The sequence below is a fragment of the Myxine glutinosa genome, chromosome 9 (genome assembly GCF_964187855.1).
Source record: "Myxine glutinosa chromosome 9, kmMyxGlut1.1, whole genome shotgun sequence".
Taxonomy (NCBI): Eukaryota; Metazoa; Chordata; class Myxini; order Myxiniformes; family Myxinidae; genus Myxine; species Myxine glutinosa.
The window spans coordinates 116,735,399-116,756,959 of record NC_136269.1 but is presented as its reverse complement, the minus strand read 5'-3'; the positions used below and the strand labels follow the sequence as shown (position 1 = coordinate 116,756,959).

Below are 21,561 nucleotides of genomic sequence, written 5' to 3'. Positions count from 1 at the left end.
TGGCAAAATGTATGGACAGGTGCATTTGATGATTGGCTTCACAGTCGGGTATACAAAGGTTGTTGCGTTCTGTATTAGTGGAAAACAACTGCTGCACGTCTCCAAAAGTTATTGCCGCTTCCTCTGGAGATGGTCCGTTAACTCGACAATGCTGTTTGTCATGGAGTGGTGGCTTTACGAAATTACGGCATGAAACAGCGTGCTATGGCTCGGCAGTATGGCATCACTCAAGGTCAGGTGTCAAAGATCCTGAAACGAAATGCTCAGAGGGGTGTCCCTCCTCCAATACCGAGGCCAGGACGTCCCCGCAGAACCACAAGGAGGGATGATCACCAGCTGCACCGGTTAGTCCGCAATGGCCGTACCAAGTCAGCTAATCGGCTTAGGTCTGAGTGGCAGCAACTGACAAATGTGCCTGTATCCAGAAGGCTAGTCAACCAACGACTGGTTCAAGCAGGCTATCGTGCCAGGCGTCCCCTGAGAAAAGCCACGCCTGACCAGACAACACCGCCAGCGCCGATTGCAGTGGGCCAGAGAGCACCGTCAATGGCAGCCAGGACACTGGAATCACGTGATCTTCAGTGATGAGTCTATATTTCTGGTCTATCGTCAGGATGGCCGCGTCCGAGTGTGCAGTCAAATGCATGAAGCCGACAACAAAGATTGTATAGTGCCAAGAGTCCAAGCTGGAGGTGGTGGGGTGACCGTTTGGGCTGCTTTTCATGCAGGGGGCAAAACTGACCTGGTTGTTCTGAATGGAAACCTGAATCAGTTCAAATACAGGGCCATTCTGGAAGAAACATTGCTTCCATTTGCTCGTGCAGACTTTCGAGGAAACATTGTCTTCCAAGATGACAATGCATGGCCTCGTCGTGCTCGCATGATCCAAAACTTTCTTGCTGACCGTGGTGTAGAGCATATGGAGTGGCCTGCCATGTCCCCGGATATGAATCCGATAGAGAACTTGTGGGCAGAATTAACGCGTCAAATCGACCACTTGGATCAGCAGCCGACCTCTGTGCGTGAATTGCAGCAGGCTATTGTCACTGCATGGCAAGCGATTCCTGTCCAAACCTTGGCAAATCTCGTGAACAGCATGCCTCAACGTGTACGTGCTCTCCTGAATGCTCGTGGGGGTTACAGGAAGTACTGAACTGTAATTTTACTATCCGTAATCCCAGTCGTAATTTAACTTTTGTTTTTGTTAAAAAACATTTTGGCTAATGTGCAAAATAAAGAGATACTTCTGGAAAACATACAGAAGTTTAACACAGTACTGTCCGTGAATTGAGTTCGATATCAGTTTCCATCACTTTCAAGGATCAATTTATTTGCTTCGAAATGTCAAATGTGGTTTTTGTTTCTTTTAAAGGTCACATTAACAAAATCTAGAATAATTTCAACATAATTCCAATGAACTTTTGGTTCTAAGACATCTTGAAAAGAAAGTTCACCCCCACAAAAAAAATATTCCATATTAAATGTCAAGTCTGTATATATATATATATATATATATATATATATACATATATATATATATATATATATATATATATATATATATATATATATATATTGTTGCGGATTCGGAGTACGGCACTCCCCTTACCAAGGGGGGGTCAGTCCCCTTGTCCGTTAAGCTGGCCATCTCCGATCCTGGAAACTATGACGGCACTTCCGGTCGGTCGTAGCCAGGGTCATCGGTCAATGAAGTCCCAAATACCTGCTTACTAGGACCGGCCGTAAGCGAGGAGATAATTTCCACCCGAGCCGCAGCGTTAATAGATGCGCCGAGCGAAGCGAGCTGTGACTCGGGCCGTTAACAAAAGACTAAACCCGATTACAACGGTCGGCCGAATCGTGCCACGTATATCAATTGGGGACAGGACGAAAGCGATCGGATGAGAAGAAACCAGAGTAAAAGAAAGAACAAATATGATTTATTATTCAGGAATGATTAAAGAGGAAACAAAAGGGCAAGAATATACAAGAAGGAAATAAAAGGACACAGGGCAAACCTTATACACTCTTATATTATCACACGCCCAGGACAGTACAAACAGACTTACACGTATGGGGAATAGCAGGAAGAAAGGTCCAGCCGCTGGCAGCGTGGGCTCCGGTCCGGTTCACGTTCACGTCTCCGGTTCACGTTCACTCCGGTCCGGTCTTTGGTGCCGCGGCGAAACTCCGGCAGGCAGCGCGGTTGGTATGCCGTTGACCGCGAGCGGAATATATGCGTGGACGAATATACAGTTCTGCTACGAAGCAGTCCCTCTCACCACCACGCCACTCTCTCCTCAACTCTCTCAAGCTCTCCGCCCCTTGCTTTTCTCTGCTTGACTCACCACCACACTCTGCACTGACCTCTGCAAGCAGTCCCACACGAGCGCTTATATCATGCTCTCGCGTATTAAGCCGCGGTTCATGTGGACAGGACACGCCCATCGGCGAGCCCACCTCATAGTAGGGTGGCTTAGCAAAATTACCGTTACACGGTGGACAAAATCACCAAATTTGGCATGAACACTCCTAATGACCTATTAATCAATATTAGCCGAGGAGCCCTCGCGAATTTTTACGCGTATTCGTGTAAAACCAAAAAATCCAAAATGGCCGCCATCCAGTAATTAAAAACACATTTCCCGGGTTATATAAGTCATGGATAGCAAAAATTGGTATCAAAATATAAATTTTTAGGACACTGAATGTGTATTTTGATATTACAATATCACCAGTAAATTTAAAGGGACATTCAGTGATTTCATGTGAAGGGCGCCCTCAATGTTAGGGGGGGGGGGGGGAAAGCTTTTGGCTTGAATACATTGCTTATAACTCCAGGTCATCAATTATTGCGAATGATAAGCTGTAAACATTGTACCCTGGAAATACAACATTATCATTAGGAGTGCAAAATATCGAGCCCAAGAATTGGGCGTGTCGCTTATTGGATGTCACGCCTACCATTACAATCAGTATCCACTATAAACCAATGAGAGGTTTAGATTAATCCATGCAATTGCGACTGTCGAGTGTCACTAGCTCTTCAAAATCATCAAGGAAGGGGTTTCCCATTCTGTTGAAGGTTTCAGAAAGATTGTTTACTTCCTTCTGAAATGTTTTTTGTGATGCAAGGCCCTGTTCATGGTTCCGAAAATCTGGGTCATCATTGGGAAAGTATTCTTCCTCAAACTGTGTTTGCAATCTGGCCAACTCGGGACCTGTTAACATCCAGCGTCTAAATGCGACAGGGTTTCCTGTGAGTCCAATACAACCACCAGAGCCTTTGACTTTCGCGTTCTCCTGTTCATGAGCTTGGTCTAATGGGATAGTAGAGAATATTTTGCTGGTTTTAGAAAGGACCCAGTGGCATTGTTTCTCAAACTCTTCCTTGATAGGGTCAGGCAGAGACTTCATATCTCTTATGTGAACAGGCATCCATCTTGAATAGTTCACATGGTCCAGGGCAAAAAACAAAGGTGTCAGCTGCTCCAAGACATCTACATACAAAGGAAAGTTCTTTTCTCTGTGAGCCCTGATGAAGATGAGAATAAGGGTTTCGTATCTCAGGATAAGGTCCCAGTACATAAAGGTGGGACTCTTCTTCAGCATGTCATTCCTCCAAGCTTCTGCAGATTGATTGTCTTTAGGTCTCTCGGAGAGCAGGAAAGCCTTTCTTTGAAGGTTATGGAGAGTAAGGAGGGTGATTTGATGGGCATGCCTGGTTCGTGTGAGATGTGACACCTTCAGAAATGAGTCGGCTATGCCAGTGAAAGCCACATCTGCCTCTGTAAGGGCGGTAGTCCAGCCAGAACTTTCCAGAATATCTCCAAGTGTGTTCCACAGTGCCATTTCTGTGTGTAAACCACCTAACATAACAACATGCACTTTTCCCCCATGAGTATCAGGCCATTTCCACTGTACAAACTTTGCCAGGGCAAATAGAGGCTGATCAAAGGTAGTGACTGGAATTTGTCCTGGGTTGAGATACTCAATCGCTTGTCTCTGGACATCCATGCCGTGCTTTATCATTGCGGCGGTGGAAGACTTTTCGTAGAACATAGGCAGTAGTGAACACACAGCTGGAGGGTCTTCTATGGGAGGTTGCTGCGAAGCATGATAGGCAGCCCAGACGATGGCATCTTCATTGGTGACATCCTCCTCTAACAGTGCTAGTGCATGTTCGACCCAACTATTTTCCTGGATAAGTGCCTCATTTAAGCAGGTCTTGGTTGGCTCTGTGTTACTCTCAGGTACTTCAATTGCAGCGGTTGTTAAAGCTACAGCAGTGACAAAAGCATAACTGACCGGGAGAGACTGCTGTGTTGCACCAGAAGGGGGTATCATAGTAGGTGGTCTGCTCTCACCAGGATCAGTTTGTGTTGGAAACTGAAAGAGACTAATTCCAGTCCCATGAAAGGAGTCATGTGAAGTGGTTGAGCTAGGGTTATGGTCTAGGTTGTCTAGGGCACCAACAGTAAACAACCCTTTCCGGAGAAAAGCAGGGCATACAACGCCGTCTTCTTCAAATCGCTCACATACAGATGTGGCAATACAGTCCTCAAGGTCCATAACCCTGTCATATGAAATGCTGATACCCATCTGATACAATTGCTGGATGAGTTTCTTGCTTCTTGTCAGTCCATGAATATTGAGACCAATGTAAATGGGGAGAGGTGGCTCACGCTCCAGAGTATGTCTTGTTTCAACAGCTGATTCAGATGGAGTTTTCTTCTTTGTGTTGTAGAGAATGGTCTGTCCTATAGTGAGGCAAGCCTGTGATTCACATCTGTCTTGATCTTTCAAGTTAAGGCCATTAAGTATAAAGGAGACAAGTGATTTGAGGCTTGGGGGCATTGAATTTTCTTGACATTGTGTTGGGAAACAGCCAGTGAATTTGAAGCATTGATGGTTGAAAATGTCTTTGCGGATTATCGTTGCAGCTTTTGCTAGAATCTCAGCGTCTTCTGAGAAATCCCGTTTTTTCAAAGCTTCCTTCAACATATTTCGCATTCCTTCTTTGAAAACAATAACCGTGTTTCTACCATCGTTCTGTTCCTGTGCCTCTGGGAAGTGTTCCAGCAGTTGACGCTTCAGCCTAGTCTTGTTGACTTCTTTGTGGATACCCATGTCCTGAAGATGATTCACATAGAGTGAATGAATCTCTGAAAGCTTAAAGAGGAAAGTCCCAGAGTCTACAGCTATCTCAATGTAGCTTGTCAGCTCTACAAACACTCTAGACTCATTCACTTTTTCATTTACATTTGGTGATTCCCGACTCAACTTTCTGACGAGACTGCGGTAACGATTTCGCAGATGGGTCAGGCATTTTAAATGATACTTTGCTTCCATCGCAATCAAATCTCCTCCAACAATTCGAGCAAGAAGCTGTGTGTCATGTAGCTCTGTGATCATACATCGTATATTGGTATCAGCATCATATGTTAAAACTTGAGAGAGCTCACCGTCCTCATGTCCTTTGTCACAGAAGATGCACTTTGCTGTGTTTATCGTTTGGCGCTTACTTGATCTCCTTTGAGACTCGACAGTGTTGGGGACACCCCTTTTCTTTGCTTGCGTCCTTGTCAACTTGGAATTGTTATATTTCAAATGGCAAGATTTATGCCAAGATGCATGGTGGGTTACAAAATCTGCAGCAGTAACATCACTGCCAAAGTAGATGTTAGTTGGAAGTGCATCAATGTCTCTGAACTGTTCTACATTTGTCAAAAATGATGTATAAGCATCTGTCATGTCACGACTTGCTATAGGATTCTGCAAAGGGCATTTCAAAGGTTCAGATGTGTGTTGCTGACAAATGATACAACAATTCCAATCTAGATCCATCTTGTATACGGGCTCGTCTCTCTTGGCACGATGTCTGAATCCAATCCGTACCAGCAGTTTCCTTGGCTTTCAATCGGTGCTCTGAAATTGAGAAAAAAGTATATATTATTCACATTAAAATAATATCAATATAAATAACTTAAGTTGAGTTTGGCAAAAATATAAATTTTTTTTATCGTATGACCATCGTATGACCGCTAAAAACCAAGGAAATTGCTATTTCAGCATAAATGGCGGCCATTTTGGATTTTTATGTTTTACTTTAATATTTCAGGAGGGTGACCGAACATGTTGAGGACATGGTTCTGATATTTAAGTAATATTTTGATACAATTTGGCTTTCCTCTAACAACTACAACCCAAGAAAATTGGTATTTTATCATGAACGGCAGCCATCTTGGATTTGTTTGTGTTACCATGGTTACGTACATATTTGGAGAGGGCTCCTCGGCTAAAATCAACTGATATACCCTAAGGAAGCCTCACACCAAAAATGGCGCTTTTGTCCGCCCCGGTAACGGTAATCTTGAAAATTGACCCCAAGCCACCCCGCTATCAGCCCTGGGTGGTTGATGAGGGCTCCGTGGCTCCACCCTTAACAGGGCTCCGCCTGGCTTCGATAGTTCCTCCCCCTTCTTCTCCAATCCTGACCGCGTGCGCAATGGCGTCTGGTGCAGCAAAAGCGCGGCCAGAAAAGGCAGGGAAGAGCATGGAAAAAACAACCCCGACTGCAGGTGTTACTTGTTGGCCGGAGAGAGAGAGATTGGGATATTGAAAGGGGCCTATCTTATTTGATTAATGCAAACGCAGAGTCAAACTATTGGGAACAGATCCTTATCTAAAACACATACTAATGAGATAACTAAAGAGGTTTCTATGTGCCCTACGTGTTGCAATATGGACTAGCTAGGGTGCGACCGTTGACCTTTACCAAAAATGGGAATATTTACAGGGGATTATTTACAAGGGTTATTATTTACCAAAGTGAAGGTTCTAAAAACCGTAACTATATATATATATATATATATATATATATATATATATATATATATATATATATATATATATATATATATATATATATATATATATATAATCGGGAGGTGTATATATAGATATAGATATAGATATATATATATATATATATATATATATATATATATATATATATATAATCGGGAGGTGTATATATATATATATATATACATATATATATATATATATATATATATATATATATATATATATATATATATATATATATATATATATGTATGTATGCATGCGTATGTATGTATGCGTATATATATTTATATATATATTTATATATATATATATATACACACACACACACATACACATACATACTAGCTGAGGTACCCGGCTTCGCCCGGGTTGAATAAGAATAAGACAAATATATGATGAAAAGAACATGTATATTTTAGAGCAATATCACAGTACATTTCCTACATGACGTTTTGTCAATTGTCAATTTCTCAAAACCTCTTGGTATACAACATTTCTGGTTTTCTTACTTGGTGCCAAGACATCAAGATTGCTTGGTTTTCCAACCCTCGAACAGCCCACATACAGCTGGCCATGGGAAGTACCCGGCATTGCCGGGTGGGGGAAGGGAGGGAAGGAAGGGGAGGGGAGGAGAGGGTGGGGAGGGGAGAAGAGGGGGGAGGGGGAGGAGGAGAGGAGAGAAGAGGGGGAGGGGGAGAGGTGGAGAAGAGGGGGAGGGGTGGGGGAGAGGGGAGAAGAGGGGGGATGGGGAGGGTGAGGGATGGGAGGGGGAGGGGAGGAGGGGGGAGGGGAGGGGGAAGGGGAGGGGAGGGGAACGGGGGGGAGGGGAGGAGAGGGTGGGGAGGGGAGAAGAGGGGGGAGGGGGAGAGGTGGAGAAGAGGGGGAGGGGGTGGGGGAGAGGGGAGAAGAGGGGGATGGGGAGGGTGAGGGATGGGAGGGGGAGGGGGATGGGAGGAGGGAGGTGAGGGGAGAGGGGGGAGGTGAGGGGAGGAGGGAGGGGTGAGGGGGGAGGGGAGGAGGTAGGGGGGAAAGGGAGGGGCATGGGGGGAAGGGAGGGGAGGAGGTAGGGTGGAGGGGAGGGTGAGGGGAGGGTGAGGGGAGGGGGGATGGGAGGGTGTAGGGGGGAAAGGGAGGGGCATGGGGGGAAGGGAGGGGAGGGGGAGGGGGGAGTGGATGGGGCGGGGGGAGTGGATGGGGCGGGGGAGGGGATAAAGGGGGGAGAGGGTGGGGAGGGTAGAAGAGGAGGGGAGGGGAGAAGAGGAGGGAGGGGGAGGAGGGGAGAAGAGGAGGGAGGGGGAGGAGGGGAGAAGAGGAGGGGAGAAAAGGAGGGAGGGGGAGGAGGAGAGGGGATTGGAACGGGGGGGAGGGAGAGGGGAGGTGATGGGGGAGGGGCATGGGGGGAAGGAAGGGGAGGGGGTAGGGTGGAGGGGAGGGGGTGGGGGGAGGGAAGGGGGGGAGGGGGGAACGGCTAGCTTGGCAAGCGATAGCAGGCTTTTTACTTTTATTTTTACCTCAATGAGGGCTATATATATAGTCCGTGCTTGGAGCCTTCAAGTTCAACATAAAGTTTTTAAAATGAAAAATAATGCAGATGTATAACAATCCACCAATGCAAGTTCAGAAATGAATGCAGATCCTTTACTTTGCGATACAAACGCAATTCCCGCCATTTCCACTCACGATCGTGGCCTCCACAATGACCGCGCCTCTTCTTCCTCCTACAACTTCGTCTCACTTCTTTCACTCAAAATGCACGAAGTTCTGCCGCATGAAATTATGTAGAGGCCTCGTCGGGGGGATATAAGGTAGATAAGGAAGGTGTTGTAACAGAAGAATCAAAATAAAAGTGGAAGAACATAAGGAAATGGGAGCTATTCTGGACCCACAGCCAAACCCGACAAACCATTGCAATACACCCCGAACGTCTAGCGCCGCCACAAACTACACCATGGAATTGCAGCTGGCGCGGTTTTTTTTAAACCATTGATATAAAAATAAAACGTAGCCTAAAACCACCGGGATTTTATGCTGATTCCGAATCTGTTTCTAAAACCTTTCTCCGATGTGTAGTTCTTGAGTTATAAGCGGACATCCAGACAGACAGACAGACACACACACACACAGACACTCCTCCTTTATATATAGAGATATATATATATATATATAAATAATGTATTTTCTGTGTGTTGGTGCCATAACATCACCTGTCTTTCCTGGCTTCTGTGTGGATTCTAAAGCTCTCTACATTATTGGCATCTCCTGTGGTCAGGGCCAAAGGCCTTTTGCTTTTGCATCACATACAGGTGGTGTGCCCCTCTGTTTTTCACTACCTCTCCTCTGCTCTGTCAGCCCTCTATCCCTCCCCAGCTTTACCAGGACCCACACATTCCTCCAGTAATTCCTTATTTTTTAACCTCCCAAAATCTAGGCTCACCGCACGGTTCCACTCTCTTGCTCGATCTTTTCTCCCACTTGTAGAACTGCCTTCAGAAGGTGGGTGAAACACTCTCTTCCCTCTAGGGTTTAAAGTAGGCCATACACTACCATTCCATTCCCCATGTATACCTGCACCTTCTTCCTCCCCAAACTCACCCAGCACTTACTTTAAGCCCTACAGGGCAAACTCACCCAACACTCTTACTTGCAGGTTGTTTTTCTCCCTTCCTCTTTCTCCTCTTTTCCTGTTTATTCATTCCATTGCTTGTCCTGTCCAACTGTATCTCCACTGTAAGTAATCGTTCATCTCCACTGTGCAAATCACGTGGTTTATGGGTGTTTGTAATATTGTATACCTTCAGAATTGATTTGTGAAAAGACAAATCTGTAATAATAACAAGTACAAGTACAAAATACACGACAGACGTTATAGTAGGGACGTCAGGTAATCATAATATTGGCAAGTGATCTTAGGTGCTGCACTGTCGAGATCTCATTGGGGGCATCACAATCTGATAGGAACCTGTCGAGATTAATTCTACCTGGTGCACGGATGTACACCGTGACATAACCGCTGTGTGGGGCACCAGGTGAATACCTGCTCGACGGGTTGGGTGCAATACCACTCAGATCGGATAATATGTCGAGCAAGTCGCAGTTTCTGCACTCACAACCTTTGGCTGTCTCGATGGTTTGAGATTGGCACGCTGGCAGAGCTCCCGTCGGCCATTGTATCTTGATGGGCCGCTCTGAGCAGATGCGAGTATGCGGTGTCAATCTCCTGCTGCTGAAAGGTCTCGGTCGTTATCGAAGTGTCCGCGTTGTACAGCAGAACCGTCTCTACAATGGCGCAAAATGTCGAGCTTCTCAGCTGGTCAAGTCGGAGCGTGGGAGTTCAGCACTGGATTGGGATGCTGTAAAGCCGACCAGGCCAGAGCTCGACGTCGTTGGAAGTCGTCATTAGGATTAGGATTGGAGGTGCCCAAGTAGACAAACCACATGCGGCATGGCAGCCCAACTATTGGTGGTCTTGGTGGTGTTGATCTGTAGCCCAACTTTCACCGATGCTTGTACCAGGTTGGTGAACAAGTGCTGTGCACCGGTGACTGAGGGAGAAAAAAGGGCTAAGTCATCAGTTTATCCAAGAAATGGCAATTTCTTCTTTGGATGGTGCCTACTCGTTCTTCTGCACAGTTAGAAACCATCTTCATAAGTTGGGATGGTGGTACGATGCACCCAATCCACGAGAAAGCCGAAGAGGAAAGGAGCCAAAGTACCTCCTCAGGTAGGACCTCAGACGTCAAATCAAACATCTCCGATCGCCCATCTGGTGTGATGACGGTGGCCTTGGTGTTGTGGTACAAAGGAGTAATATTGTTGAGGAGAGCTTGAGGAATGTTATATGAGCTTAAGATATTTGGAATGCACGCTCTTGATACACTATCGATGGCTTTTTGTGAGTCAAAAAAAATCGTCATCAGATCCGTGTGATCTATTTTGGTGATGTATAAGTACCTCAATCGGTGTTAAGGGCAACAATATTGAAACATTAATTCGTCTGGTGTGTTGCACTTTACAGGAACATCAATCTTCTGCACTACCTTATCACCATATTCGAAAGGAAGTTCGCAGATGTGATCAACATCCAGAATGATCTACAGAATGTTCCAGAAGCAGCAAAAGTCAAGTGAGAATGGAACCCGAATAAGAAGCATAAAGTAAAAAAAAGAAAAAAAGAAAAGAAAGATTGTTGAACTTTGTTTCCTCCAAGTGCCAGCTGGCAGTTGTGCTACTGAACACTCGTGCTGAGAATAATCTTAAGGAAAAGGCCTGTGCAGTTTACTTCATGTTTCCATAAAAAGTTGCATTCCCAATTGCTTATTGAAACAAGCTGCTACCTCTTACATCATTTCATTCGATGCTATCTGAAATGTGCAAATATAGATGATGCCATTCTAAAATCTGTATTCTTCAAACCAGATGAAACTACTTAGGAGAACAAATAAATAAATTGATCTGATTGTTTTTGTCACCGATCCTGTTTTAATTATCTTTCTCTCAATTGCAGTTTGACAGAGCTGGACAAGGAGATGAACAACATCAGATTGGGTTTGAGGGCATTGGAGGAGGTATGTTTACGCATCATGAAGTCTGTGGCTCAAACCAGGCATGGCCTGCACTTTACATAGTTTTGCAAAGAAGGGTACCTTCAAATTGCTTTATTTAATCTGTTTGGCATATGTTGTTTGGACCATTAAGACTGGGATAAGTTTTACCATGCTGCTGTTTTTCCTCACATCTGGCGTTCAAGTAGCCGACTCTTTCGTGTTTGTTTTCTCATCTCCAAAGTATGTGTACAGTTATATGCATTTGTTCCTATAAACGTTTTGGAAACTTCTCCGAGTCTCTCCCTCGACCACTTTCCCACCCTCACCTTCTTGGCGTCTCTCATCGTTGCTTTATGGTAAACCGAACAACCGTATGCTGCACGGTTACTGTACTCCTTCGTTTGGAAGTTAAGCATCTCCTCATCCATCCCTGGAACAATATTTTGGGAACCACTGTGAACATTCCCGCAGGAGCTGAATTTCCAGAGCACGCATCCGACTTCACCGGGGGACAAGTTTGTTCCAGTTATGAGCGATTTCATCACGGTAGCAAGTTTTGGGTTCTCAGAGCTTGAAGATCAATTGACAGAGGCAAAAGAAAAGGTAAATTTGAAAATACATTTCTCTTAATTATTACATTCTCTCCTTTCCTTGTTTTGATTTTCCTCATCTCCTTCCCTTGCTGTTATATCTGGTACCACAGCCACCGCCCAACGGTTGGGTTCTGTTTTTAAGATTTTCTTTTATTATTAATCTCCCCGCATCAGTGCAAAAGCATGTGCTCAACAGCTGTGTTGGAATTACTGTGGTTTTATATTCGCACATGGATAATTTAGCCACAGCAGTTCCAAATAATACTGAAAATCTGGGATCTGAGAAATAATATCAACATAAGAGTGTGGTAAATAATTAAAAACAAAAATGAGGATGAATTTTGAGAACACAACTCCTATGTTCGACGCAAACAGGGATATTTTGGGTTTTACTTCCTTGTTTGCAATACCATTTCTTCCTAATTAATTAATCCACTGCATCGTGTGAACGCCTTTGCATCCCGGTGAGATGCTTTTCCTTGACTTGCAAATGATATGAGTAATTTGGTTAGAAATTGCTATCAGCTGAAGAGTGTTTAAGATTTATATTGCTCTACAGTGTCTGAGGCCCTCTCTCACACAAATGGTTTGTGGTCCCTTCTGCAGATATTCTTTCCATCCTCTCGGCCCTGGAACACCGAATCCTGTGGCGACACAGCTTGCTTTCTCAACATATGAGGTTAACTTGACTGAGGGCAACTTTAGGGTGGTCTGTTTGATTCATAAAAAGTGTCTCCATCGGAAGGCACGCCAGAAAATGGAGTCATGCGAATCTCTCGGCTGAATTCTCCAATCGGTCTCCTCCTTCAAAGTCCTCATGGTACCTTGTCCAGTCCTTCTCTGATATGCGTGTCCCCTCACTGATTCCAAACGGCTTCACTGTATACTCTGCTGTGGTGAAGTCATAAAATAAGTCACATAAAAGTTTTTTTTATTATAAAATACGTCATAAAGACTGAAGAAGTCTTTTTAAAGTACTATCAACTGATCCTGTGAGGCTATTCCCACATTTAACCCAGACCCAGTGGAGGCCGCAGAATATCTCTACTCACGTGTTCGCCTCCGAATCTCATGGACCTAACCAATCTCACTTTGTCGCTGCCTTCCCTCCTCATACCCACTGCCTACTGCACTTGCCTTTCACCTCTGAGAAAGTAGAGAATGCTCTGTGCGTGTGCCTCTTCATAAAAACTTGCCTCGACATCTGCGATGGTCCCAGATGGCATCAGTACCTTCGTTTTCAAATCGTGACCTGCTGCTGATTTTGCTTCTCCTGTCAGTTGTAATCTCCATTTGTGGATTTCAGAAGGTGTAACAGAGTCCTCCCATGTCTCAAATTATCCACCTCCGCTTTGGTAAGCGATCACATTTCAAGGACCAGATTGTGAAGTTTTATTGTTCTCGTACTTTCCCTTCCCCCTGTAAAACATGATTTCCGTGAAACGTGACTGCCTCCCATACGTGAAACATTCTAATATTTCTAATGAAAAGTGCCAGCACCCTGCGGAGACGTGCTCACAACCTTCGGGGACCTGCGGGGACGTGCCCACGACTTGCGGGGAGTGTGTGCCAGCCTCCACGGGGACTGGGTTAAATTTGGGAATAGCCCCAGAGGATCAGTTGGTCAAGCGTTTATGACTTATTCAGTTGATCCTTGAATTGTTCTCTCTTTCATGCATCCCCCATACCTCGTGCACAGAATGCACTTTACAGAAGAGGAGGATATCCTTCTCCTCCTCCTCTATACTCCAGTTCACCTTTTTCTCTTTGCTAGAGCTTAGTTGTTGATGGTTTTGGGGCAGGTGGCACCTCCTCAGCTTTCTGATTCAGCGCAGAGCTCTGTCTCATAGTGACATCAGATCTTCTTGCTCACTGGAGAAAGCACAGTATATATTGTTTCTTGTACGTTTTGGCTGATCGGTGTGGCCGCACATCCACAGGTCTCAACCTAGGAGGGGTCTGTGGCTCTTTATTGAATTTTGTAATGGTTTCCAATCATTGATGGTCATTTTGGCAATAGCCAGCCAGATGGCTTTTCCCTGGGCCATTGATGACACTCTAGGGAGTCGTTCCATGAAGGTAAATGCCCAAACCACCCTTCTACTTTGTGTGCCCACTTCAGCATGTTCTTCTTTGGCAGCTTCTCGTCTGCCTGGAAATCAGCTGACATCACTTCCATTCACATTAAAGGTAAAAAGCAGATCCTCTCACAGACAGGCCAGAAAGATTACTTACAATTATTAAAGCAAAGTTATGGAAAGTATCATTGCGTCTCATGTCATCTTTCCTTTTTTCAAACAGTGTGATCGCAAACTATCAGCTTGGATTCCGTCCTCGTCACTTAAGTTAGATAGGTTGTGGCTTCTCTCCCAACATTGGTTGGAGGCCCTAATTCTCAAACAAGAGGTCAGGAGCATCTCCGCTGGACATATCTTGTACATTAAACACTGTCAGGCATCCTGATCTCTTTACCATGCTGAATCATGTAGTGACACCAATGTCACTTTCACATGTGGAAGGAAAATAAAAATAATAGTTTTTTTTTACAATAGGGGGAAAGGCTCGTAGTAGAGCTGATACACACACACACACACACACACCACACACCACACACCACACACCACACACCACACACACACGACAAACATTTAACACAGCCACTGAGCTTGGGGGAAGTGCAGTCACTACTGTCACTTCCCAGGATACTCTGGGTACCAGCGAAGTCATAATAATGGCGCCGCTTTTCTAACCGTACTCAGCGGGGCATTTCCTCATGGAAAATCTCGGCTAGGGTGAGCAAGGTGACAAGTTTAAAAGGCAATGTGCTGACAGTAGGGCAACAGGTGGACACACGGAGCAAGGGAATGAATTAACAGGACAAGAGGGGAGAAAGGAGTTGAGGAAACACTAACATGGTTGGGTAGGATGGTGTAAAGTAGAGAAAAAAAAATCACATGGGTATGGAAATGGGGTGGGAGATCTGACCTGAGATGGTGGTACACCACCTGCTTGAAGCAGTGGAGGGAAGAGAGCAATTAAACCACAGCCAGAAGGTAGTTCTAAATGGGAGAAAAGAGGCACCAAAGGGTGGAGGTAGGTGATAAACCTGGAATTTTTGAGTTGAAACAGGAGGGGGTTACTGGAAGAATGTGTGTCCTGGATGAGCAGGGAAGGTTTGGAGGCTAAGAGAGGATAGTAAATGTCTTCTTCCTCATATACATAAATGGCCTTTCAGGATTGGAAAGCCATGACGCCGTGGAAGCCAATGGATGCATGGATAAGGATGAAGAGTAGGGGAGAATGCAGGGGATGGATAAGTTGGACACGGGAGCAAAAAAAATTTTGGGGGGTGGGTGGGTGGGGGGGGGGGGGGTGGTTTAACGGGTATCAGAAAGTTCATGGTTTTGGATGGGAGATTATCTGAGATGGTGGTGAACAGCTGTCTTGAAGACCTGTAAGGAAGAATGAGATTGAAGAGAATGTAGAAGTTGGTTCCACAGGTGGGGGTGGAAAAAAAGAAGAAATGAGTGGAGGTGAGCAGTAATTCCGGATTTTGTGAGTTTCACAAGAAGGGGTGAATGGTACTTTTAAAATGGAATATTTGGGGCCTTCTGTCTGTTACATAGGCATGGGGGTAATATTGGGTGAGATAAATTGAGAAAATAAATGGAAGAAGGAAGGTAGAGGAGGAAAAGAAGAGGAGGATGGGATCTGAAGGGGGAAGATGTTGACCTTGTAGGAGTCTCCAATAAGAGGTGGGAGTCGAACAGTGTCATGATTGGAAATGGCAATATTTCAAAAACAAGAAATGTTATCAAGTATGCTGTGCACTTGCTTTCGTTGATGAGGCACAATTTTAGTTCATTGCAATCAGTCAATCTTTGTCTTAGTTGGCCTGCCGAACGGACGGCTCGAGGCGATTACATCAATGAAAGTGTTCCAGTGAAGCAAAGAGTTTTTTTTTTTTTTTTTTTTTTGTATACAAGATCGAGGCTCGTGAAAGAGCGAACATTAATCACACAGAAAGACAAACAGACACACAAAACAAATAACATCGGGAGCGGTAGACAAGATGGGGAGAGAGGGGGAAGGACACAAACACAACATTTGAGAGCAGGGACCGAGAGACATGGAGACATCGAGAGAACTGTGGGAGGGAGAGGGCTTTGGGGGGAGGCATGGGAAGGGGGGGGGGGGGGTGGGAGAGGTATAAAACATATGGACACTGCCAAGACTTCCAGGAAAGAAGTTGGAATTTCAAACAAGGTGGATCTGGGGTGAATTAGTGGGGGTAGAAAAGATCAAGGTTTTGGATGGGGGAAGATAAGAGATGGTGGTGAACAGCTGTTTTGAAGCCCCTTTGCTTCAAAACCTTTGCCCCTTTGCTTGATCTATAGACATGAATGTGGAATAGACTGCCTATGGTACCCACACAAAGGCTCAACACTGTAGCTCAATATTGTTGCGGAACCAAACGTGGGCCTCGGATCGCTTCTCGAGGGGGGATTAGTCCCCTCGTTTGTGACTGACCGACGTGGTCCCTGAAGCTGCACCGCGACCTCCGGAAAGGCCGGTGAGCAGCTTCGTTCGCGACCGCGGATAAGATGGTAATTTGCCGAGCGGATGGCAGCCGCGGCACGAACTGTTAACAATGACTAGACCCGATTCTCAAACGTTGGCCAAATCGTGCCACAGGTATTCAATGGGGAAAAGACAAAGACGACGGATGTGGAGAAGAAGAAGACAAAAAGGGTTTGAAATACGACTATAATTTATTACTACTATTTACAACCAAAAGAAACCAAGGAGGAGGAAGGATAATAAAATAAAGACAGAAGGAATCAAGGAGACACAGTGCAAATTAGCGTACCTATAAACAGTCTTACTTAACCCAGGACAGAACAAGCAAAGACAGACTCACACGAATGGGGAATGAAGGCATGAACGATTGGCTGGAAGGAGAGGATGGTCCAGGTGGTCCACAGAGCTGGAAGGATGCAGGTCCTGTTCATGTAAACGGCAAGGCTTGAGGTGAGCGGCCGCCGACCCTCCTCAATCTGGTTCGCACGGCGGCGTTGCTTCGTAGCAGCGGGTCGAAACTGCCGTCAAAGGTCAACTCAACTGCGGTGGACTCAGCTGCGGTGGACTCAACTGCGGTGGACTCAACTGCGGTGGACTCAACTGTGGTGGACTCCTCACTCATCTGCTTAAGCAGTCCCTCCCAACCCCCTTTTATGAGGCGCGTGGCGATCAAGCCGCCGGCCTTTTGGAAACGCCCATCGGGTCGCTCTCCGCAGTGCCCATTGGTGGGCACGGGCTCTCTGGCTCCACCCTTGATGACGATGGGCAGGCACACCGTAATGGCGGAAAATGCAGTTGGCAATAAATGCAGTTGGCAATAGAGGCTTTGGGGGAATTTGAAAAAGGGGATCTATCTATTTGAATTCCGTGCAATGGAGTATTAATTAATGGAAGACAAAGCCTTAACCTAATACACAGAATAAGGAAATAACTACCAACAAGCAGGAAATCTATGATTGGCTAACGCGATTGTATATGACCTAACTAAGGGACGCCCTTTGACCTTTATACACAACTGGAGGAAGGAGGGTGATATTTTTACAACAATAAAAAAACACAATTCTCATTTCCACAACACTGCACCCTCCTCCTCTTAGGCACGTCCCGGGCCTATTACGTTTACTTTTAGTGTGGCACGTAGGTGTAGTTCCCTCTACATTTAACCTGACCCTGAGTGTGACCGTTTTAAAACACAAATAAATATGTCCCGCTGCTCCATTGCACCCTGCCTAACAGATTTATGCCCACAACTAACCGAATTGCAGAATGGTCTTCAAACTAAAACACTTACGGTGGGGGCGCATTATTTACAATGACGCGACTCTATTTTATTTACAAAACTAACCCAGGACCTGTGATTGTTCATTTTGGGGGGGAGACAGCTTGCCCTGCATCGACGCACCAGAAAGCACCCAAAACGCACCAAAGCACCCTCAAGCATCAATCGGTGCACAGTCATCACAGTTCAATAAAAATAAAAACAACAAACCCTTGGTGGTGTCTTGCTCTTCGGCTCCCTCTGCTGGCTATTGTTATCTTCCAGATGTTGTCAACTTTGTCATTTTCTTACTGGCGGCCTATTTGGACATAAAATGAAAGTGCACAACCGTGTCCATTTCTATTTATTTATGGCCCACAGGGCCGACTATTGTGGTTCACCTGTGTGGCATCGGTGCCCTGTGACCAAGGTCCGCCAGCAAGATCTCGGGCCTTCATGGCCGGTTCCAGCAGAGGGGCCATGCCCCAACCCATGGGGTCCATCAGTGGTGCTCAGCCACAGACATGTGGTCCATAAGGTGGTGCATCGATGCAGACAGCTGTGGTTGCGAGAGTTTCGGGCACACAATGGCGGACTCCCGCACGCTCCCCTCGGCGCACAGTCCTCGTGTGGGAGACAAGGGGGGGGGGGGAAAGACAGGTGAGCGAGGGGTAAGGTCACAAAGGTACACATCAATAAAGGCAATGCAAGACGAGGTGCGTACGGAGAGCGAAGTGAGAAAGCTCGTCCCTACCGTACGCCCCCCCACATGTGACCTACACTACCCTTGCCCTTACCCCATATGTACAAAATCTACACATTACATATTCGTCACTACTGTCCCGTCTTCCCCATATTTCCCCTATACCAAATTCGTCTTCACTCCCACTACTTCAAAATTTGCCATCACCAATTCATCATCAATCCTCATAAGGAGGGAGAGATGGAACACAAAGCACAATGTCACACCCACGTCATGATGCGTCTCACATTCCAAACATTTGCACAATAAAATAATAAAAACATGGCATGGTGTGGAGTCCTGTCACCTCAGGTGAGTGGATGTAGATGGTGCAAGGAGATTCTTAATCCTAACTACCTTCTAAATGACTTTAACACACTTTACACTACCCTGGGTCTTTCCCTGCCAAACCATTGGCCATCTTACACTCTATGCGGTTTTAAGAACCAAATTCCCATTGACCAAACTGTGGTGCTTCTCAATTTGGGGTCTCACTCCCCCGATTCAACTCCCTGTGCCCTTGCACAATTTCAGGACTGGGGCGTGTGGCTTTCCCAGCAGGTCTACCCACCTGCACACCTCCACCACTGTAGTTGCCTCCGAGCTTACCTGCTCCTCACCTAACCTATCTAACTGGGGAAGGCCCCTCCTGGCTCTGTCACCCATCGGTGCCCTCTGGCACTCGGCTACCCGGGTCCGTCCTCCGGATCCTCGGGCCCCATCCACAACAACTCTACCGGTTCCCAGAGCCCACCTGCGGCCTTACCTGGCTGACATCCTAACAGTGGTGGAGTGCCCATTCAACTACACACACTAACAGGCCACACGCCCAGCCATTTCCACGACACTAATGCACCCATCCAAACACCATTCTTCCACCACGCACCACAGATGCCAATATCCAACCACAATTTACCTGTACCCTCTACCTAACACTTACACTACCCTCCCCGGGTATTCGTGATGGGGGTCCATCCTCCTTTCCCCCATCCACACCTTCGCACCATCCACTCCACTCCACAGTTTCCACCATACTCACTCCATACCATCCATTCCCTACTCCATATATTCCACACTCCATGTATTCCACACAACCATTCTCCATACACCTACAGTTGCACACCTGTGCAATCACCTCTGGTGCCACCTGCACCCTCCTTCCTTCCTGGACCATTTGGTCAACACCACACATCACCATCACTCACTCATACACTGCTCCATACACCTGTTCAGTTGCACACCTGTGCAATCTCAATTGTTCCTTACTCACTGCTCCATACACTTCCACGCTCAATACAACTCACAATCACCTTCTCACAATACACTCCTGAGTACACCTCCAACACTCACACGGCATCATCTGAACTACCTACTCCCCTCTGGAACTTGCGCTTCCCAGTCGCCCCTTTAAACTATTGCGCTCCCTCGTCATTATTATCCAAACTAATCTACCTGCGTCCCCACTACAGGAATCATTGTCACTCCCTAACCTTAACGTTACCTATGGTCAATCTCTAGGTCCCTACACACGATATCCTAACCCTCCCGGGCTGGTTTTCACTGCCATAAACCCCATAAACTAGTGCTCCTTTGCCCCCGTTGTGAGGGATGGCAGAGTTGCCATCCCACCACATCGGGCATCTCTCACTACCAATTTGGCCCATCCAATTTCAGCCAATCAAAAATTTGCCAATCTGCCAATCATTCTACCAATCCTTTGCCAATCATCAAATTTTGCTTTTTAATTTCGGGTCCAAAACACTATCATCATCACAGTCCGCGATATCTGAGTCTCGGTGCGTCGTCACATCATTAAAACTCGGCTTCGCACAGCCGAGCAATGAACGCGGGTTGTTTGGTGCCGGCGGTTGGATCCGTCCGGCTTTCGGTGCAGGGAAGGAGGTTTACTCGGGCCGAGATCCCACGCACCATCTCGGCACGGAGCCGTCCAATGGCCCGATCTCGCCCTGCTGGAACGCCTCAACAGAAAGGGGTCGCCATGACGACCCTTCCTACCGGGCCGCCCGCTCCGCCTGGCGGAGCACGGACGCGGCCGTTCAGAGCGAGGCCCGGCGTGGATCTCGCACAGCGGTTCTTTCGAAACCGCCACGGTCACGATCCCCGCGGGTCCCCGCTGCACGCAAACCCCGGCACGCACCGAGGTTCCGCTTCGGCTATAAGTCGGTCTAACCGCTAACCCGGTTAGCGTCGATGCTCCACTTGCATGCTTACACCCCGCAGCCCGTTCCTTGCTCATACATCCAGCCGTTCCCATGCTCCTAGTCATTGCACCTTCCCTGACACACCCTCCAGGTTCACTCATAGACTTCTTCACACACCCGACCACCGCACACCTTAGCACACACTCGTCGTTCGCACACCTCACCAACACACCTCTTCGCGCCCCCTCCTCGGTCACCTCCTCTGTGACAACCACGGGTGTGCACTCACTTGCACACCCAATCACGTGCTTGACGACTAACTTCAGCGTGCATTCCTATACGCGCTCTACCATTCCAGGTGTGCATCCTTCCATTCCAGGTGTACATTCTCTCTCACCTGCCACAACCAACTCATGCTCCGTGTCACTCTTACTACTTTCACCACCACACTCGGTCGCGCATTCACCCTTACTCTTGACAGCGCACTCTGTACCCATACACTCCTCTGTTACACACCTTTCTCGCGCATCCTCTTGCGTACACTCTCCCGTTACACCCTCCGTAACACTCACCACAGGTGTGCATTCTCCCGTTACATCCCTTGTAACACTCCCCATCCTGCGCTTCCATGTGCCCCCCCCGCACACGCGCTACGACCAACTCACTCTCGACAGCACACTCACTCCTCGGCGCGCACTTTTTCCTCACACACCCCAGAGTCGGACATTCTCGCACACCTCCTCTTTTGCACTCCGTACCTGTCGCACACTTCACCAGCGGCCTCTCACGAACACCCGGGTCCAAACCA

The 21,561-nt window shown here is 46.7% G+C and overlaps 1 protein-coding gene across 1 annotated transcript in view; it reads left to right on the top strand.

The window, feature by feature from the left end:
* The window catches only part of LOC137435052 (disheveled-associated activator of morphogenesis 2), a 320,317-nt gene that overhangs the window by 274,917 nt on the left and 23,839 nt on the right, over window positions 1-21,561 (top strand). Inside the window, exons 22-24 of the mRNA XM_068128440.2 lie at window positions 10,889-10,996; window positions 11,378-11,438; window positions 11,889-12,020. Coding sequence (XP_067984541.1) covers window positions 10,889-10,996; window positions 11,378-11,438; window positions 11,889-12,020 — 301 coding nt within the window. The remainder of the gene's footprint in view (window positions 1-10,888; window positions 10,997-11,377; window positions 11,439-11,888; window positions 12,021-21,561) is intronic.